The 19,100-nt window shown below is 42.3% G+C and overlaps 1 protein-coding gene across 1 annotated transcript; it reads right to left on the bottom strand.

Moving 5' to 3' along the window:
• Window positions 1-9,970: 9,970 nt before the first annotated feature.
• LOC311515065 (interstitial collagenase-like) lies at window positions 9,971-18,503 on the bottom strand. Its single transcript, XM_084617917.1, has 10 exons — window positions 18,284-18,503; window positions 17,180-17,424; window positions 16,689-16,837; window positions 16,469-16,594; window positions 14,856-15,017; window positions 14,315-14,432; window positions 13,394-13,527; window positions 11,668-11,827; window positions 10,506-10,609; window positions 9,971-10,269 (listed from the first exon to the last, which is right to left on the bottom strand). Exons 1-10 carry the CDS (start codon window positions 18,386-18,388, stop codon window positions 10,169-10,171), a joined length of 1,404 nt encoding a protein of 467 aa, XP_084474043.1. The 5' UTR covers window positions 18,389-18,503; the 3' UTR covers window positions 9,971-10,168.
• Window positions 18,504-19,100: the final 597 nt, after the last annotated feature.

Here is a 19,100-nt window from a genome sequence, read left to right on the forward strand (position 1 = left end):
CCTGAACCTGTAAGATGCTGAACTGCTCCCAGTCCCATTGGTGTCCATGGGAGCTGAGAGGGTTCAGCACTTCTCAGGATCTGCAGAGCCTCTGACAAGATAGCGCTCGTCATTTGCAAAATAAGAGACAAATGTCCTCCATGTCTGGCTGTGTCATTCTGAGGAAAGACTTGTTTTCATGTTTGTTGCTTCACTGTCCTTTTTCAACCAGCATCTGAGGAAGTTGGTGGATGATGGACACAATCCCAGTTTCATTGTATAACATTGTTTGCTGAGGGGTTTCTATTGTTACTTAGCTTCAATGTGAAAACCTACTCTATTATTATTAATTGATGTTATGATGGCACTTAAGGACTCAAGTTCAGATTGGGGGTCCATTATGCTAGGTCAGTAACTTTCAACCTGAGGCCCTCAAAACTTTGAACTGTTGCCCTTGAAGATAGCTATGTTCATCAGAAAATGAATTTTTAACTATTCACGGAGGCTGTGTTTCTTCAGCTGTGCTTTCTATTTATAAGTGAAAGTGTTTATTAGATTAATAGATTTTAAGGCCAGAAGGGACCACTGTGATCATCTAGTCTGACCTCCTGGAGAACATAGTCCATAGAATTAATGATTCCTGCAGCAAGCACATAACTTCTGGCTGAAGTTTATACAGGTATTCAAAACTCTCTTTTATGCAGGTATTCAAAACTGATTACTGTCAAGGTTTGAATTAGCCCTGTAGCTATAGGGAGGAGGTAGGGGCATCACTTCCCCCACTTCCTCCCCTGTAGCATTAACAGCAGCCCTGGTGTGAGATGAGAGTGATCTGAGAAGCTGCTGTTTCCTCTCTACTATGGTTTCTCATCAACTCCTCCACTGGTGGCCTGTTAAATTGGTAAGGGAGGGAAGAGAGAGTATCTCCGGCAATTCCACAGCCTGATTTCCTCCCATTCTCTGGGAGCCCCAAGAAAAGCAGGGCAGGAGCTTATGAGAGCACCTAGTAAGGGATGACTCCTCTACCCCATGCCCCATGACGGGCTAGGAGAGGACAAAAAGTAGAAATGTGAGCTGGCAACGAGTTATAGCTCCTTGATTCTTTGTGTCAGGCCCAGCGCAGGTGAGAGTTGCCGCAACAGTGCTCTAATTTGTGCCAGCCCGCTGTGGTCCCAGTATCTGGGTACGTAACAACATGTATACTAAAATAGAAAAAAGAAAAGGAGTACTTGTGGCACCTTAGAGACTAACAAATTTATTTGAGCATAAGCTTTCGTGAGCTACAGCTCACTTCATGAAAGCTTATGCTCAAATAAATTTGTTAGTCTCTAAGGTGCCACAAGTACTCCTTTTCTTTTTGTGAATACAGATGAACACGGCTGCTACTCTGAAACTAAAATCAAAAACACCCTATCAAAACTAGACGCCACTGCACACACTTCTCCCCAATATGTTGCCTGCATCTGGGGCTGCCCAGAGAGGACCAGAATCAGACTATGCTGTGAGTGAACCTTACTTCAGTATCAGGAAAATTAGTTAAAAAAACAATTAAATATAAAAACACCTAGATGAACTTGATGTGATAGGGACAAATGAATATGAATTCTGCAAAAGAAAATCATGCCACTCCAATCTACTAGAATTTTTGGGGTATAGTCAACAAACACTGGATTCTGGAGAAATGGTTGAAACAATTTATTTGAACTTTCACAAAACTTTTGGCAAAATTCTTCCTAAGAGACTCTTGAGTTATTGAAAGGTTTCAGTGGTATCTGTGTTAGTCTGTATCAGCAAAAAAAAAGAAGAGTCCTGAGGGCACCTCAGAGACTCTAAGCCCTGGTCTACACTAGGACTTTAGGTCGAATTTAGCAGCGTTAAATCGATGTAAACCTGCACCCGTCCACACAATGAAGCCCTTTATTTCGACTTAAAGGGCTCTTAAAATCGATTTCCTTACTCCACCCCTGACAAGTGGATTAGCGCTTAAATCGATGTTGCCGGCTCGAATTTGGGGTACTGTGGACACAATTCGATGGTATTGGCCTCCGGGAGCTATCCCAGAGTGCTCCATTATGACCGCTCTGGACAGCACTCTCAACTCAGATGCACTGGCCGGGTAGACAGGAAAAGAACCGCGAACTTTTGAATCTCATTTCCTGTTTGGCCAGCGTGGCAAGCTGCAGGTAACCATGCAGAGCTCATCAGCACAGGTGACCATGATGGAGTCCCAGAATCGCAAAAGAGCTCCAGCATGGACCGAACGGGAGGTACGGGATCTGATCGCTGTTTGGGGAGAGGAATCCGTGCTATCAGAGCTCCGTTCCAGTTTTCGAAATGCCAAAACCTTTGTGAAAATCTCCCAGGGCATGAAGGACAGAGGCCATAACAGGGACCCGAAGCAGTGCCGCGTGAAACTTAAGGAGCTGAGGCAAGCCTACCAGAAAACCAGAGAGGCGAACAGCCGCTCTGGGTCAGAGCCCCAAACATGCCGCTTCTATGATGAGCTGCATGCCATTTTAGGGGGTTCAGCCACCACTACCCCAGCCGTGTTGTTTGACTCCTTCAATGGAGATGGGGGCAATACGGAAGCAGGTTTTGGGGACGAAGAAGATGATGATGATGAGGAGGTTGTAGATAGCTCACAGCAAGCAAGCGGAGAAACCGGTTTTCCCGACAGCCAGGAACTGTTTCTCACCCTAGACCTGGAGCCAGTACCCCCCAAACCCACCCAAGGCTGCCTCCTGGACCCAGCAGGTGGAGAAGGGACCTCTGGTGAGTGTACCTTTTAAAATACTATACATGGTTTAAAAGCAAGCATGTGAAAGGATTACTTTGCCCTGGCATTTGCGGTTCTCCTAGATGTAGTCCTAAAGCCTTTGCAAAAGGTTTCTGGGGAGGGCAGCCTTATTGCGTCCTTCATGGTAGGACACTTTACCACTCCAGGCCAGTAACACGTACTCGGGAAACATTGTAGAACACAGCATTGCAGTGTATGTTTGCTGGCATTCAAACAACATCCATTCTTTATCTCTCTGTGTTATCCTCAGGAGAGTGAGATATAATTCATGGTCACCTGGTTGAAATAGAGTGCTTTTCTTCAGGGGACACTCAGAGGAGCCCATTCCTGCTGGGCTGTTTGCCTGTGGCTAAACAGAAATGTTCCCCGCTGTTAGCCACAGGGAGGGGGGAAGGTTGAGGGGGTAGTCATGCGGTGGGAGGAGGCAAAATGCGACCTTGTAACGAAAGCACATGTGCTATGTATGTAATGTTAACAGCAAGGTTTACCCTGAAAGAGTGTAGCCACTGTTTTATAAAATGTGTCTTTTTAAATACCGCTGTCCCTTTTTTTTTCTCCACCAGCTGCATGTGTTTCAATGATCACAGGATCTTCTCCTTCCCAGAGGCTAGTGAAGCTTAGAAAGAAAAAAAAACGCACTCGTGATGAAATGTTCTCCGAGCTCATGCTGTCCTCCCACACTGACAGAGCACAGACGAATGCATGGAGGCAAATAATGTCAGAGTGCAGGAAAGCACAAAATGACCGGGAGGAGAGGTGGCGGGCTGAAGAGAGTAAGTGGCGGGCTGAAGACAGGGCTGAAGCTCAAGTGTGGCAGCAGCGTGATGAGAGGAGGCAGGATTCAATGCTGAGGCTGCTGCAGGACCAAACCAGTATGCTCCAGTGTATGGTTGAGCTGCAGCAAAGGCAGCTGGAGCACAGACTGCCACTGCTGCCCCTCTGTAACCAACCGCCCTCCTCCCCAAGTTCCATAGCCTCCACACCCAGATGCCCAAGAACGCGGTGGGGGGGCCTCCGGCCAACCAGCCACTCCACCACAGAGGATTGCCCAAAAAAAAGAAGGCTGTCATTCAATAAATTTTAAAGTTGTAAACTTTTAAAGTGCTGTGCTTAAAGTGCTGTGTGGCATTTTCCTTCCCTCCTCCACCACCCCTCCTGGGCTACCTTGGTAGTCATCCCCCTATTTGTGTGATGAATGAATAAAGAATGCATGAATGTGAAGCAACAATGACTTTATTGCCTCTGCAAGCGATGATTGAAGGGAGGAGAGGCGGGTGGTTAGCTTACAGGGAAGTAGAGTGAACCAAGGGGCGGGGGGTTTCATCAAGGAGAAACAAACAGAACTTTCACACCGTAGCCTGGCCAGTCATGAAACTGGTTTTCAAAGCTTCTCTGATGCGTACCGTGCCCTCCTGTGCTCTTCTAACCGCCCTGGTGTCTGGCTGTGCATAACCAGCAGCCAGGCGATTTGCCTCAACCTCCCACCCCGCCATAAACGTCTCCCCCTTACTCTCACAGATATTGTGGAGCACACAGCAAGCAGTAATAACAGTGGGAATATTGGTTTCGCTGAGGTCTAAGCGAGTCAGTAAACTGCGCCAGCGCGCCTTTAAACATCCAAATGCACATTCTACCACTATTCTGCAGTTGCTCAGCCTGTAGTTGAACAGCTCCTGACTACTGTCCAGGCTGCCTGTGTATGGCTTCATGAGCCATGGCATTAAGGGGTAGGCTGGGTCCCCAAGGATACATATAGGCATTTCAACATCCCCAACAGTTATTTTCTGGTCTGGGAATAAAGTCCCTTCCTGCAGCTTTTGAAACAGACCAGAGTTCCTGAAGATGCGAGCATCATGCACCTTTCCCGGCCATCCCACGTTGATGTTGGTGAAACATCCCTTGTGATCCACCAGAGCTTGCAGCACTATCGAAAAGTACCCCTTGCGGTTTATGTACTCGGCGGCTTGGTGCTCCGGTGCCAAGATAGGGATATGGGTTCCGTCTATAGCCCCACCACAGTTAGGGAATCCCATTGCAGCAAAGCCATCCACTATGACCTGCACATTTCCCAGGATCACTACCCTTGATATCAGCAGATCTTTGATTGCGTGGGCTACTTGCATCACAGCAGCCCCCACAGTAGATTTGCCCACTCCAAGTTGATTCCCAACTGACCGGTAGCTGTCTGGCGTTGCAAGCTTCCACAGGGCTATCACCACTCGTTTCTCAACTGTGAGGGCTGCTCTCATCTTGGTATTCATGCGCATCAGGGCAGGGGAAAGCAAGTCACAAAGTTCCATGAAAGTGCCCTTACGTATGCGAAAGTTTCGCAGCCGCTGGGAATCGTCCCAGACCTGCAACACTATGCGGTCCCACCAGTCTGTACTTGTTTCCCGAGCCCAGAATCGGCGTTCCACAGCATGAACCTGCCCCATTAGCAACATGATGCATGCATTGGCAGGGCCCATGCTTTCAGAGAAATCTGTGTCCATGTCCTGATCACTCACGTGACCGCGCTGACGTCGCCTCCTCGCCTGGTATCACTTTGCCAGGTTCTGGTGCTGCATATACTGCTGGATAATGCGTGTGGTGTTTAATGTGCTCCTAATTGCCAAAGTGAGCTGAGCGGCCTCCATGCTTGCCTTGGTATGGCATCTGCACAGAAAAAAGGCGCGGAACGATTGTCTGCCGTTGCTCTGATGGAGGGAGGGGCGACTGACGACACGGCTTACAGGGTTGGCTTCAGGGAGCTAAAATCAACAAAGGGGGTGCCTGTACATCAAGGAGTATTTCAGGCAGGACTGCATGGAGGGTTCCAATAAGAAATGGTGCACCTAAGTTATCGTTGTTATTGGAACAAGGAGGTTAGCCTGGCCTCTGATTGATACGTGGCTAGATTTACCTCGCTGCACCTTCTCTGTGAGTGACTGCAGTGTGATCTAGAGGAATGAGTCCCCTAGACAGGGGAGGAGGCAAATGAGTACAAAACAAATCTGGTCTATTTCTTGTTTTGATCCACTCCATCTATCTTTTACATCTTTGGCTGGCAGCAGATGGTGCAGAAGGACTGCATGCCATCCACATCTCATGGCTGCTCGGCAGAAGATGGTACAGTACGACTGCTAGCAGTCCGTATCGCCTGCCCGCTCACCATAAGACGGTTCAATAGGACTGACTGCAGGACTAAAGAGAATGACCTGGTCAAGTCACTCCAAATTTAGTCCCTGCGCCCATGTCTGCCCAGGCGCTCCCAGCCGACGTGGCCAGGAGCACCTCGGACATGACGATGACGGCTACCAGTCGTACTGTACCGTCTGCTGCCACAAGGCAAGGGGTTGCTGCTACTGTGTAGCAATGCCGTACCGCGTCTGCCAGCACCCAGGAGACATAGGGTGACGGTTACCTGAGTGGGCTCCATGCTTGCAGTGGTATGGTGTCTGCACAGGTAACTCAGGAAAAAAGGCGCGAAATGATTGTCTGCCCTTGCTTTCACGGAGGGAGGGAGGGAACGGGGGCCTGACGATATGTACCCAGAACCACCCGCGACAATGTTTTAGCCCCATCAGGCATTGGGATCTCAACCCAGAATTCCAATGGGCAGCGGAGACTGCGGGAACTGTGGGATAGCTACCCACAGTGCAACGCTCCGGAAGTCGACTCTAGCCTCGGTACTGTGGAAGTGCTCCGCCGAGTTAATGCACTTAATGCACTTAGAGCATTTTCTGTGGGGACACACACACACGAATATATAAAACCGATTTCTAAAAAACCGACTTCTATAAATTCGACCTTATTCCGTAGTGTAGACATACCCTAAGGTGCCACAAGAACTCCTCTTTTTTTGAGTTATTGAAGTAGTCAGTGGCTGAGAGTTAAAGTACTGTCATGGGTTAGATTTGACTAAGACAGACAACAAAGAGTAAGAATAAATGGTTAATTTTCAACATGGAAAGGTTAGCAGAGGGGTGCCTGAAATTCCATAGTAGGACCCGTGAGTTTTCTTTATTAATGATCTGGAAAGGGTGGGTGTGCTAGTGATTTGGTAGAACTTGCACAAAATTATTTAGAAAAGACTAAAAGAAAAGGAGTACTTGTGGCACCTTAGAGACTAACCAATTTATTAGAGCATAAGCTTTCATGAGCTACAGCTCACTTCCTCAGATGCATATCGTGGAAACTGCAGCAGGCTTTATATATACACAGAGAATATGAAACAATACCTCCTCCCACCCCACTGTCCTGCTGGTAATAGCTTAGAGCATAAGCTTTCGTGAGCTACAGCTCACTTCCTCAGATGCATATCGTGGAAACTGCAGCAGGCTTTATATATACACAGAGAATATGAAACAATACCTCCTCCCACCCCACTGTCCTGCTGGTAATAGCTTAGAGCATAAGCTTTCGTGAGCTACAGCTCACTTCCTCAGATGCATATCGTGGAAACTGCAGCAGGCTTTATATATACACAGAGAATATGAAACAATACCTCCTCCCACCCCACTGTCCTGCTGGTAATAGCTTAGAGCATAAGCTTTCGTGAGCTACAGCTCACTTCCTCAGATGCATATCGTGGAAACTGCAGCAGGCTTTATATATACACAGAGAATATGAAACAATACCTCCTCCCACCCCACTGTCCTGCAGCAGGACAGTGGGGTGGGAGGAGGTATTGTTTCATATTCTCTGTGTATATATAAAGCCTGCTGCAGTTTCCACGATATGCATCTGAGGAAGTGAGCTGTAGCTCACGAAAGCTTATGCTCTAATAAATTGGTTAGTCTCTAAGCTGCCACAAGTACTCCTTTTCTTTTTGCGAATACAGACTAACACGGCTGTTACTCTGAAACCTTAGAAAAGACTGTCAGGCATGTGAGAAGGACTTTTCAATGCTAGAAAAACAGGCAGCAAAGTGGCAGATGAAAGTAATTGTGAATCAGTACAAAGTAGCATAAAGAATTAACTGTTGACAAAGTATCCTGCATTGGAATAAATAATTCCACACACAGATAGATTCTGAAATCCTGGTTCTACTAAAATCAGTGGAAGTTTTGTTATTGACTTCAGTGAGGCCAGGATTTGATCCCTGGCCAGCAGTACTGGCAGTTCAATATCCTCTTCTTAGTGTGAAGCAGTGGCCAAAAAATTAAATAAAATATTAGGGTGCATAAAACAAGATGGAAATTAATATGGAAAAATATAGTATAAGATAAATCAGTCATTAAATATGTACTTGGGTTAATGTGTGGTATTTGTGTTTGAAATCCAGAAAGTAAGGCAATTTTGAACTGAGTTGATACTTTAGTAAGCAAGTAACAGTTTACATTTCTGAGTTTTTAAAATAACTTTTGGTTTAATCGTTAATGAGATTTTTTTATAATATTTGTTGATTTGCAAATTGATAAAGATCTCTATTAAGGATCCATAGTTAGACCTAAATCAACTCCTCAAGACAGGAGAGAAATAGGATTAAAATAAATTTACAGCTTTGTGATAAAGGGCTTTAATTTATTGCAGTTTGATAAGTTTTTACATACTATGTTAAATTAATTCATTAATATTTTTACACACTTGCAGATCACTATCTTTGTTTTGATTTCTGTAATTTCTTTTTTATTTCTAAATTCTATTTTGATTAATGAAAACATGTAAATCTATGAGAATTCTTTTAATGTGAAACTCGAAAAATCCTTGAGAAACATACTATAGATAGCTGAGTAAATAAAGCTGCTTAACCAATCTATGTTTTACTCACTTAACAGTACTGTTCTCAAAGGAAGAAGAACATCCATTTTTACAATGTATTTTAAAAAAATATAGCCCTCATGCTTCAGGACATATGGCAGTCCCAAGCTGCCTGAAATTAGGAAGAAATTCATCTTATGTGCAACTTATTCCATAAATGAGACATGAATCACTACTTTGATTTGGTGTAGTAATTCCTACATGTCTTATGTTTATAAGTAGAACTGGTAAAATACTGCAAATTCAGTGAGTGTTCCCTCAAATGCTGAGTGACTGTTCATTTTCACTAAGGCGGGTCGAAAACTTCCATCTAAACTATTTTTCAATGGAAAACTGGCCTTTCAATTACATAACATTTTTAATGGAAAGCGATTTTTCACAGAAAGTGGCTTTTGGCTACAAATTCACAGTTTTTTGACCAAAACAAAGAGAAGAAATTTGCACTTGGAAAAAGCTCCTATTTTCCAGTCAGCTCTAATTTCAACCATTTGTTATTTATTTGCTAGCGTTCTTGTGAAAGATTTCACTCCTATCCAGGAGGAACGGCTACTCTTTTTATGAATACTCATAGTGCATGCAAAGAAAAGTATGCATGTAAACAAGAATATTAACTATTTATTCATCATCTGTTATTCATTACTCTCCCATTTTAAAAATTACATATGCAGTTTTGAGGGCAACTATATCACAGAAACATCTTCTGTAGCCCAGTATTGTAGAATTAGGCTCTGGGCCACTTGGTTTGCCTGAATTGGCTACTTTTGTGACTTTTCTGTGGAATCTTCTCCTCCTATTGCTTTATGTCTGTCCAGTGCTTAAATCCCATCACTGATATGCTCTCCAACTGAATCAAGTTTAAGCTACTGGTTCTCCCTTTCATGCCTTTGCACATCTCTGTTTCACCTTAACTGGAAAATGAATGGATGAATGTGTAATATGTAGGTGGCTATACAGCATCAAGCTCTCCAGTTATGTTGCCATTTTGTTTTCTAGTTTTAAAATGTGGATTCTCTTAGGAATTAATTCTGAGCTGTAAATCTTCCTGAATGTAGAAGGAGTAATGCAGCTCCACTGTAGGACAAAAAGGATGCTATAAAGTTCAGAGAAGCAGAGCTCAGCAGATGGCCATGGAGAGAAATCTGGGTCTTGGGTGGGCTGGGAAGGGGAGAGGTTTGAGTATGACTAATGGATTGATGAGAGAGGGGATATATTGGCTCCACAGAAATTTTCCAGTGGGCCATGGATGGTAATGCAGCCTAGAGCAATGTGGCTGCTCCATTCTCTGCTTTTGAGTTGGGGGAAGATTTTTATACCTTAAGACTCCGTGTAATTTCCTTGTGCACAGTCCATTTACTCAGCTTGTGCTTGGGAGCAGAGTGTAGCTCTTGAGAAGTGGCAATGATCACAAGACACAGGAAGTGGTAGGACAAATATAATATACTTTATGGGTAATTGAAAGTCCAGCCTATAATAATACAATAATTTACATCATGACAGTACTATAACATTCTGTAGTTATTCAGACAGAACTCCCAGAGGATCAGGCCAGAGAACAGTACAATTTTTTTGATTTTTTAAGATCTATTAATAGATTAATAACACTGCATATAAAACAATTGCAACACGCAAGAAGGAAATCAATGGAATTAATCAGCAATTAAACCAGCTATTGCTTTTCATGACACTGACAACTCTCTTGATGTTAGGATCAAACTGGAACTGTCTTGTTCCTTGGAAGAAATAGATATATCCTAGAAATAAAAATAAATTGAATGTTATATTTTATAGGTGAAATGTTTTCCAACAAATATTTCTATAAAGCAAAATATAACATTGACAGTACCTACATATTCATTTGTGTTAATTTCTGATCTTAGTACAGTAGTGAAAATATGAATAATGATTGTCTTTTAAAAGATTTCTTCAACCTAGAGAAGCACAAATATTCTAGCATAGTAAACTGTTTTTAAAGGTTTGTTTTACTTACTACCATGCTGGAAAGCAGCATCAATTTTTTTGCTAATTCCTCGGAAGTCATTGATTATCTTCTTTGGATAACCCTGATCCATGGACCGACTGTTTTCATCGTATCTGAACAGAAGAAATATATTTATAATGTATGGTAAATAAATGACATTTAAAAAGTCGAAAACAAACCCTGACACATAAATGAGTCTATTCTTGGTAGAAAATCCATTAAGAATGAGCTAAACTAACTGAACTCTTAAAATCCTTGCTATTATGTTTTCAGGTTTGCGTGCATATGAGAGAGTCTAGAGGTGGAAATTCTGGCCCCATTGAACTCAGTGGCAAAACTTCCATTGAGCTTTCACCTCAGGAGTGTGTGTGTGCACGTGTACAGGAGTTTTGGCTGAATGGGCAGGGACAGGCAGGAACTGCATGTGTGGTAAAGATAAGCTAGAGACTGAGCTGGTGAGTTTGCTGGACAGTTTTGCAAGGCTGCCCCAAAGGAATAAAACTCTTCTTGCCTATATACAGCTTTGGCCACCACATCCTAGCCAATCAGTGTTTCCTGGGAAAGTGGAGCTCCAGCACGGGGAAGCAGAAGCCCTGTATGTGTAACTCTGAAATCATATTTGTCTTAGTGTCAACTGCTCAACAGATATATAATTTATTAATTAAAAGTCTTCTGTATCTTTGAGGGGTTTACTGTTATATTATGCAAGGGTGGCACCAGCTCCCAGTGGAGGGGCTGAGGTGGGCCAAACAGAAAATTGCCTCAAGGCCCTGCCCCCTCCGTGGCACTGCCCTGGGGCCTGGTCAGAGGCTGGAAGCCAGAGCTGGGCAGTGCAGGGTGCTGGCTGCTCGCAACTGGTAAGAGCTGCCCAGGCAGGGAACCCAGCTCGGGGGCTGGCAGAGCCCTTAGGGAGCAGCAACTGTGGGGGGCTGGAAACAGAAGCCCAGGCCAGAGCGGTTCAGTCTGGGCTTCTGTGGGGTTCAGTCTGGGGTAGCTCTGTGCAGCGTGCCCCAGCAGGCAGGGACACAGGCTGGGGACTGCTCTCAGGCACCCCAGTACCCCTCCAGGGCTTACTTCTCCGCTGCTGCTGGAGCTATTTTATGTTTCCATATTAACCCTCCAAGCCTAAAGAGAGAAATATATCTTAAGTCTGTTGAACATTAAATCTTACCTCCAGTACTTGTCACTTACAAAGAAGTATGTTTTCCCTGTATTCTCATCACTGAAAGCTGCATTAATTCTCTTAACATTTTTTGGGAAGCCAAAGTCATAGATGCTTTTTGGGCGGTTATACACTAAGTCATACCCACTGAGGACCCAATACTTGTTCTCTGCGAAGAAAAAATAGAATTAAAGTTTTCACCAGCAGCTTCTGCTCATACTAAACAACATCTGATCATGGCTTCTGGCTTAGTACTTTCATTACAATGATGATAACAAAGCAACTTCATTTTCAACAGACATGTACAGCTGAGATTTCATTCTCCCCTTTACTTCCAGTAAAATAAGGAATGGCACTGATCGTTGTATTTTAAACATAGTGTAAAGCCCAGAGGAGATGTCCTTCATATTTCTGAATTAGACCTTGGAGCAATGAGTCCAAGAAGAACCCTTCCCGTACACTTATACACTTTATACATTTTGGGAGAAGACTCCTTGAATTCTACAAATTGTTAAGTAATCCACCAAGAATTGTTTACTGGGATGCAGAAGATTAACAATACTTGGGTTGTGTTCAGATACTTTGGTGATGGAGGTGTATACATGTCTAAATAGTTAGATGTATATACAGAAATTTAACTATTAATAAGAGCATATGTCTTATCTAAATGATTAGGTGATCTTATGTAGATAACCCTGTTCTTTTCTCTCTCTCCCTCTCTCCACTTCAGTATATAGTTACTAGAGCTGGTTGAACTATTTTGAACAGACAGTTATTTTCATCAACAAACGGCCTATTTATGAAAACAAAACTTTTCACAAACGAGTGTCAGCATTAGCAACATTTTGGGTGGAAAATTTTGTATCCCTTTTGATATTCTTATCAAAATTTCCAAAAAGAAAAGGAGGACTTGTGGCACCTTAGAGACTAACCAATTTATTAGAGCATAAGCTTTCGTGAGCTACAGCTCACTTCCTCTCACGAAAGCTTATGCTCTAATAAATTGGTTAGTCTCTAAGGTGCCACAAGTCCTCCTTTTCTTTTTGCGAATACAGACTAACACGGCTGCTACTCTGAAACTTATCAAAATTTGTAACACAAATAGTATTGAAATGCTTCTTAAAATGTTTGCTTACCAAAAGTGATCTCTCTTAAACACTTCCAAAGAGAAACAGTTTTTAAATTTTTCACATACATAGGTTTTCATTTTTTAACTACCTCCAGTAATTACCCACATCTGTATGTCCTGTCTTCACCTAGATTCTAAGATCTCTGGAGGTCTTTTGTTCCCTGTGTTCCAAAGGTGCCTGGCAGACCTTCGGATGTGTCATCAATAATTAACCAATACTCTGCTGAATGCTTTTCAAAACAGCTGCTAGTTCTTTGACTTAATACTGATCATTAGTGTATTAATTCAAGGCCGCTAGTGATCTAGTCCACAGCAGATTTTGAATCTAGTCAAAGTTCTTCTTAATAGCCATATGTTATTTCCTATGATAAAACTGGATTTGACAGAAAAGTGAAGCCATTTTCATATCTTGCTTTTCAGAACATTTACATTAAATAGATAAGCGACCTTTAATTTCGCTATTCACACATTTTGGGGGCTTTTGTAATTTGAACATTTGAGTTGTTTCATGCAGTGTCATCTAAGGAGAATTGCACGTTCTGTGGAGCAAAGTATTCCCAGTAAATTCATATGTCAGAAGAACTAACACATTTTGGATTCCATTACCTTTAAAAAGAAAAACTTGATCCCTTTCAACATTTTCATAAGCAGCTTGAATTCCAGATGGCAGATTTGGCCAGAATAAAGAAATGAAATTGAGGTCGACCTCTGTCATCTGAGGATGCTTGCGCCAGAAATACCTGGTTTAAATAAAATTGGCATATTAAAAACTGTTCCTGCACATGCCATAAATGTAATACAAAGGTGAAGTGTGTCTAATTCTGTCTCCCTTTAGAGTTTGATCCACAGTGAGGAAAAGAGTCTGCTATGACTGATACCTACTAGAGCGAATCTTTTAGTAGTTTTGGTGCCGGAGGGCACAGGTTCTATCCCTGCCAATGAGCTACAATGTGGTGGGGTCATGACAAAGGAGTGTCCCAGTGTGTCACATAAACATACCAATTGCAAAACATGAGTTTGCAGCTGCCCTCTTTTTAACTGAATGTAGAGTGGTAACAAACCTATCATTCCACTGATTACAGCGGCAGAGTAGTTGGAATAGAATCTAGGGGGCAGTCCTGACTTACCTTCACCAGCCTTAGCCAGTAGACCACAAACATTTAAGTTCCTCTCCTCTGATCAGAGCTGCGTATAGCAGAATCTGGGTCAGAGTTCCCATTGAAAAGAATTAGAATTCCTTAGAAACTACAGTACAATGGTTGGTGCCCTATAGCCATCTCACCATTTGATGCAGCCACTTTGGAAACAGCTAAAGCATTTTGTCATGCCTGAGAGAAATGTTAGGTAAAGCTAGGCACCCATCGTCAGAGAATTTGGTCCTCCTTTTGTATGTGATTTTTATTGTTAGCGCTACATTTCTAAATTACTGTTTCCCCTCATGTCTCATGGGAATTAAATGATCTGAAATATTGTTTCCTTTTAAGTACTGCAGTTCAAAGAAGTAACTCAGAAGTTCTTTGCTGTTACCTGCCCTTAAAGAACAGCAGTTCTCCACGCATGGTAGCAACGGCATCAAAAGTCAATTTGCGGTCACAAGTTACTGGCGTTGTGGGTCCAGTTGGTTGAATGGGGTTATCTGACTGTCCTGCATGAAGATTAAAGAAAAATTGGCATTGTATAATATGGAGAAATACAGCTGAAAACCAACGTTATGAAGGACTTGGTGGACACACAAAACCTTCTCCTGAAAAACTGTGCTGGTGGTCATTAATCAGGGTTCTACTAGGTAACTTCAGGTCTGTAACGCTCCTAAACTCAGCAGAGGTGAGGCTCTAACTACTAAAGTCTGCAAGAATGGGCATGCAGAGGAGCTGAACTTCAGTGAAACCACCTTCAGGGCCATTGCACACCTCTAGTTAACAGGAGCTCAGCAAAACTGGAATTGCTCTGTGCAGCAACACTAGAATGTTTCTAGAATTAGTAGAATGTTTCGTAAAATACACATGTATTATTGGCTAATCAGCATTCTGCATAACCCAGCATATGACTAAACATTTATTTTTCTTACCATAGACCTTTTGAATGCCGTTAATGTCATCCTGAGGAAGATGAAATTCCTTCGGCTCAGTGTAGGAATAGGTGGGGTACATCAGGGCACCAGGATCAGTAGAATGAGACAGACCCAGTGAATGACCAAGTTCATGGGCAGCGACAAAGAACAAGTTGTATCCTGAGGAATTAAAAAAAAATGTACATTTAATATAAGTGAACTGTGTTTGAATCTATAATACATCTGTCTAAGTAGGAAATACCTATACATGCCAGCCCAAAGCACATTAGAGACACTCATGATTCTTTCAGTAATTCTGCAAAAATAATATGAAGAAATGTAGAAAGAGAAGATTTTTTATATGGACATACAGACCAATCAGGCCCCAGTCACTGCTTCCTTTGCCCTTATTGTAACCCCCCAACCCTTCAAAAAATGCCCCAAATTTCCTTCTTAGACTGCTGTAAATCAGGAATAATTCCATTGAAATAAATGGAGAGTCACTGACTTTAATAAAATTATTCCTTATTTACATGAAAACATATGAGAGGAGAATTGCAGTGGTCCCCAAAGACCCCAGTCAGTATCAAACCCATTGTGCTCGTCCTGGGCACAGAAAGGCACTGTCCCTGTCTTGAAGAGTTTGTGATAATTTCAGCATGGACTGATGTTTCCTCGCTGCCAAAGAAAACTAACTTTTCTAAGCACCACAATTTCTTTCGCAAAACCCATCATAAAACGTGCCAGACTGAAACAACCCAATCTGAACCTCACCAAAACATGTCATCCTACAGAGTCGTTTCCCTCAGATACGTTTGTTGAAGAAGCGAGGGAGGAAAAACCAGTCAGAGTGCCAGATTCGGCTACCCTCATTCACACAGGGTAATACCTGACATCAAAGGAACAGCTCGTGGAGTAAGGCTCAGGTCCATGTAAGGACTTAGGTGCCTAATTCCCACTTTAGAAATCTAAATGTCACTAGGATCCTCAAAATCCCTGTTCAGCTGCCACTTAACTCTGTAGGCACCTAAGTTCCCCCAGCACCTAGATTTTCACTGTAAAAGTCCCCCGGACAGCCAATGTTTCTACCTCTGGGCAGGCACAGTACTGCCTCAGGCAGGTGCCCAGACACTTGTTTCACATCTAAGCCCCAAGCATGATCCTTAAACAGGTGAAACTAGGTGTTCCTCCACCAATCCAGTCTGTGGGGGCCAATCCAGTAGATGTGCTCAGAACATGCCTAATGCCACACAAAATGGCCAGCGAGAGAGGAGGAGGCAGAATCTTCCCAGAGAAGTTTTATCCCTGTGATTAGGGCATTCACTCAGGAGGTGAAAGATGCTGATTCAATTCCCTCCTCTGCCTGATGAGAAGGGATTTGAACATGGGCTTCCCACCTCTGTGGTGAGTGCCTGAACCACTGGACTGTAGTCATGCTCCTTCACCCTCTCACCCAATTAATATTTAATTATTTATACACAGTGGATCATCTTCAACAGGGGAGATTGAAAGAGAGTCAGAATATCCTATAACCCAGTCTTTTGTGGGTCTGAGCCTAAGTTACAACTTAGCGTGAGCAAAGATTGCACAATGTGATCCTGTATAAACAGGGGTAGTAATGAATCTCCTACCATTTGAGCCTTTTGTCCAATTTTCCTCCTCATCAAAGTGGACATCTCCACCTATACCATTGCCAGGCTGAAAGGCATGAGCCAGGAGTCCATTAGGTCCATCAAAGGGAGAATTGTCACGATGATCTAAAAATAAAAAAGGATAATTAACTTAATTCTTATTGCAAAGCTCTTCTATAACTGATGATGGCTAATATTTGTATTTGTATAACGTTCTTACCTCCAGTTTCAAAAGACATCATTATATCTGCATTGCCATCATAGATCCTTTTGAATGTTAGTGGTGACACGTTGCTCCAAAGTTTAAACGCCTTTTGGATTGCTTTGTCCACATCTGCTGGATTCATATCTGGTGTGTAGTTCACAATCCTAAAATAACCCATAAAGTAAGATACACATTTTGGTATCTACACTTGTAGTTTATGTAGAATATATTGGTTTAGGCAAAAATATTTCAAATTTGGTGCCTAAAGTTAGACACCTTAAAGCCACATTTTGGCAGCATATTAAGTGACTTGATTGTCAAATTCTGAGTATTTACAACTCCCACAGACTTTAACGTTGGTTGCATACTCCCTTTAAAAACAGAACACTTTTTAATCTTGGTGCCTAAATATGGAATTAAGTGTCTAACTTTGGAACTTTTGGCAAATCATATGAAAATTTTGGCCTTAACTCTTTTGCTCAATAAATTCTTTAGAAAAATGTTACCTGTACGTCAGATTCTTTCTTTCCCATTTTGGATTCCCATCAGTGAGGACATACTGACCAATATCAGGTACACCACACCTGGGCTTCTTCATCACCTCCAAAGTGTCAACATCTGGTTTCCCAGTCACCTTCAGCCCAAAGAATGCCTGCATTTCCTTGAGTTTTTCAGTTACAGGGTCAATGTTTTTATTCTTAAAGAGAGACTCCTTGTCTGTTTCAAGCTTGTAGAAATTTCGTAGATAAGTCTGACAAAAACAAGAACAGAGCTTTGGGTCATTTGTATTCATTAAGTCATGCAAAACAGTTTAAACATTTACAATATTACACCCATGTGCCTGGGGTCTGTGTTTTCCAGGAGTCAAGACAGATCGCTTTCTGCAGGGATTTATTTAAACAGTAAGAGATAATATAGTATAGTTTTCCTACTGACCTCTAGATTTCCTGTTTTACAATGAAAGCTTTTGCAAAATGTATCTTTAAAAATCTAAAATTTACTCTTCAGTTATTTACTCTAAATTGGTATATTGCAACGTCTTCCCACAGCCCTTTATTATATGAGTAATCCAATTGACTTCTCCGGGGCTGCTCAAATCAGTAAAGGCTAATAAGATCTGTCCCTCCGCCACTACTCAGTTATGATTCTCAATGAAACCAATGGAGGATTCTGGATGCTCAGCACTTTTGAAGCCATCTATTTATCAACCAAATATGGATTTAGAAGCCTGACAATGAGACTATTTATGAGCTTAAAGTTAGGTACAGAGTTAAGTACCTTGCTGAATTGGGGCGTACATTTTTATAGATCAACACAATCTGGTTGCTAGATAACATAATTAATGCCATGTTTCTGTAGTATTTTATTACTTTATTATATCGTTTCTGACAGTCATTATCATAATTCAGACAAAACTAAACTGCTGCCAAAGGGAAATATTTCCCTTAAAACTTCTGCAACTTGATACCTCTTAACATCAGGACTGTTTCTAAAACATAAGAAATACAACTGCAGTTTGACAATTATAAGGTAAAATTTTGTAAAACTGATAAGAAGGCTCCTTCTTGCCATTTAATTTAGAGTGTCTGAAATTCATAGTAAATATTTACCTCCACAAACTGGACGTTTTTGTCTTCATCTTTTGTCTCTGGAGCCAAAGGAAAAGCAGAGGAGGATGCTACATATAATAACAGCAGAAGCAGAAGGGTCTTCATTCCTATTGTCACTTCTGTGCCTTGTTACACTAACACTGCTTATTCTATAGCTGCTACATACATGTCTCTCAGATAGCCCTGTTTATATAGCAGCTGTGGACATCAGTTATGATCTGACTCATTGTGTAGAACTTCCCCTGATTAGCAAGAAAACCGATACCTAACAATAGTTTCATCATCAAGGGGTGACACAACTAACAGAACTCCCTCCCCCTATTTTCACAATCAGATAATATGATTAATAAGAAAGGAAGAGGTTTTCAAATGAAAGAGTATGATGATTCCAAATTCCTTTCCTTCCTCATTTAGATTGTGTCCCATCCAAGTGCTCCCACTTTTTCAGAAAATTCAGAAAAACATTATAGTAGCCCTAGTTATGAAAATAAACACAGCAACCTCCATCTAGAACAGTGGTGGGCAAACATTTTGGCCCGAGGGCCACATCTGGGTGTGGAAATTGTATGGAGGGCCATGAATACTCATGAAATTGGGGCTGGACCCAGGGCCTCTTCCTCTCAGGGGATCCTGCCCTTTCTCCCCCCCACCCCCCGCCTGCAACCTCCCGACAAAACAAGGCAGGAGAAATTCCTCAAGGGCAGCCACATTGGGGTTTCCTCCTTCTGCGCGTTTTCCTTCATGAGGGGGAAATTTGGCCCGTAGTTTTTCCATTTATACCATTTTTTAGTACTATGAAAATTAAGAACAATAATTT

The sequence above is a fragment of the Lepidochelys olivacea genome (assembly GCF_965140295.1).
Source record: "Lepidochelys olivacea isolate rLepOli2 genome assembly, chromosome: 1".
Classification (NCBI taxonomy): domain Eukaryota; kingdom Metazoa; phylum Chordata; order Testudines; family Cheloniidae; genus Lepidochelys; species Lepidochelys olivacea.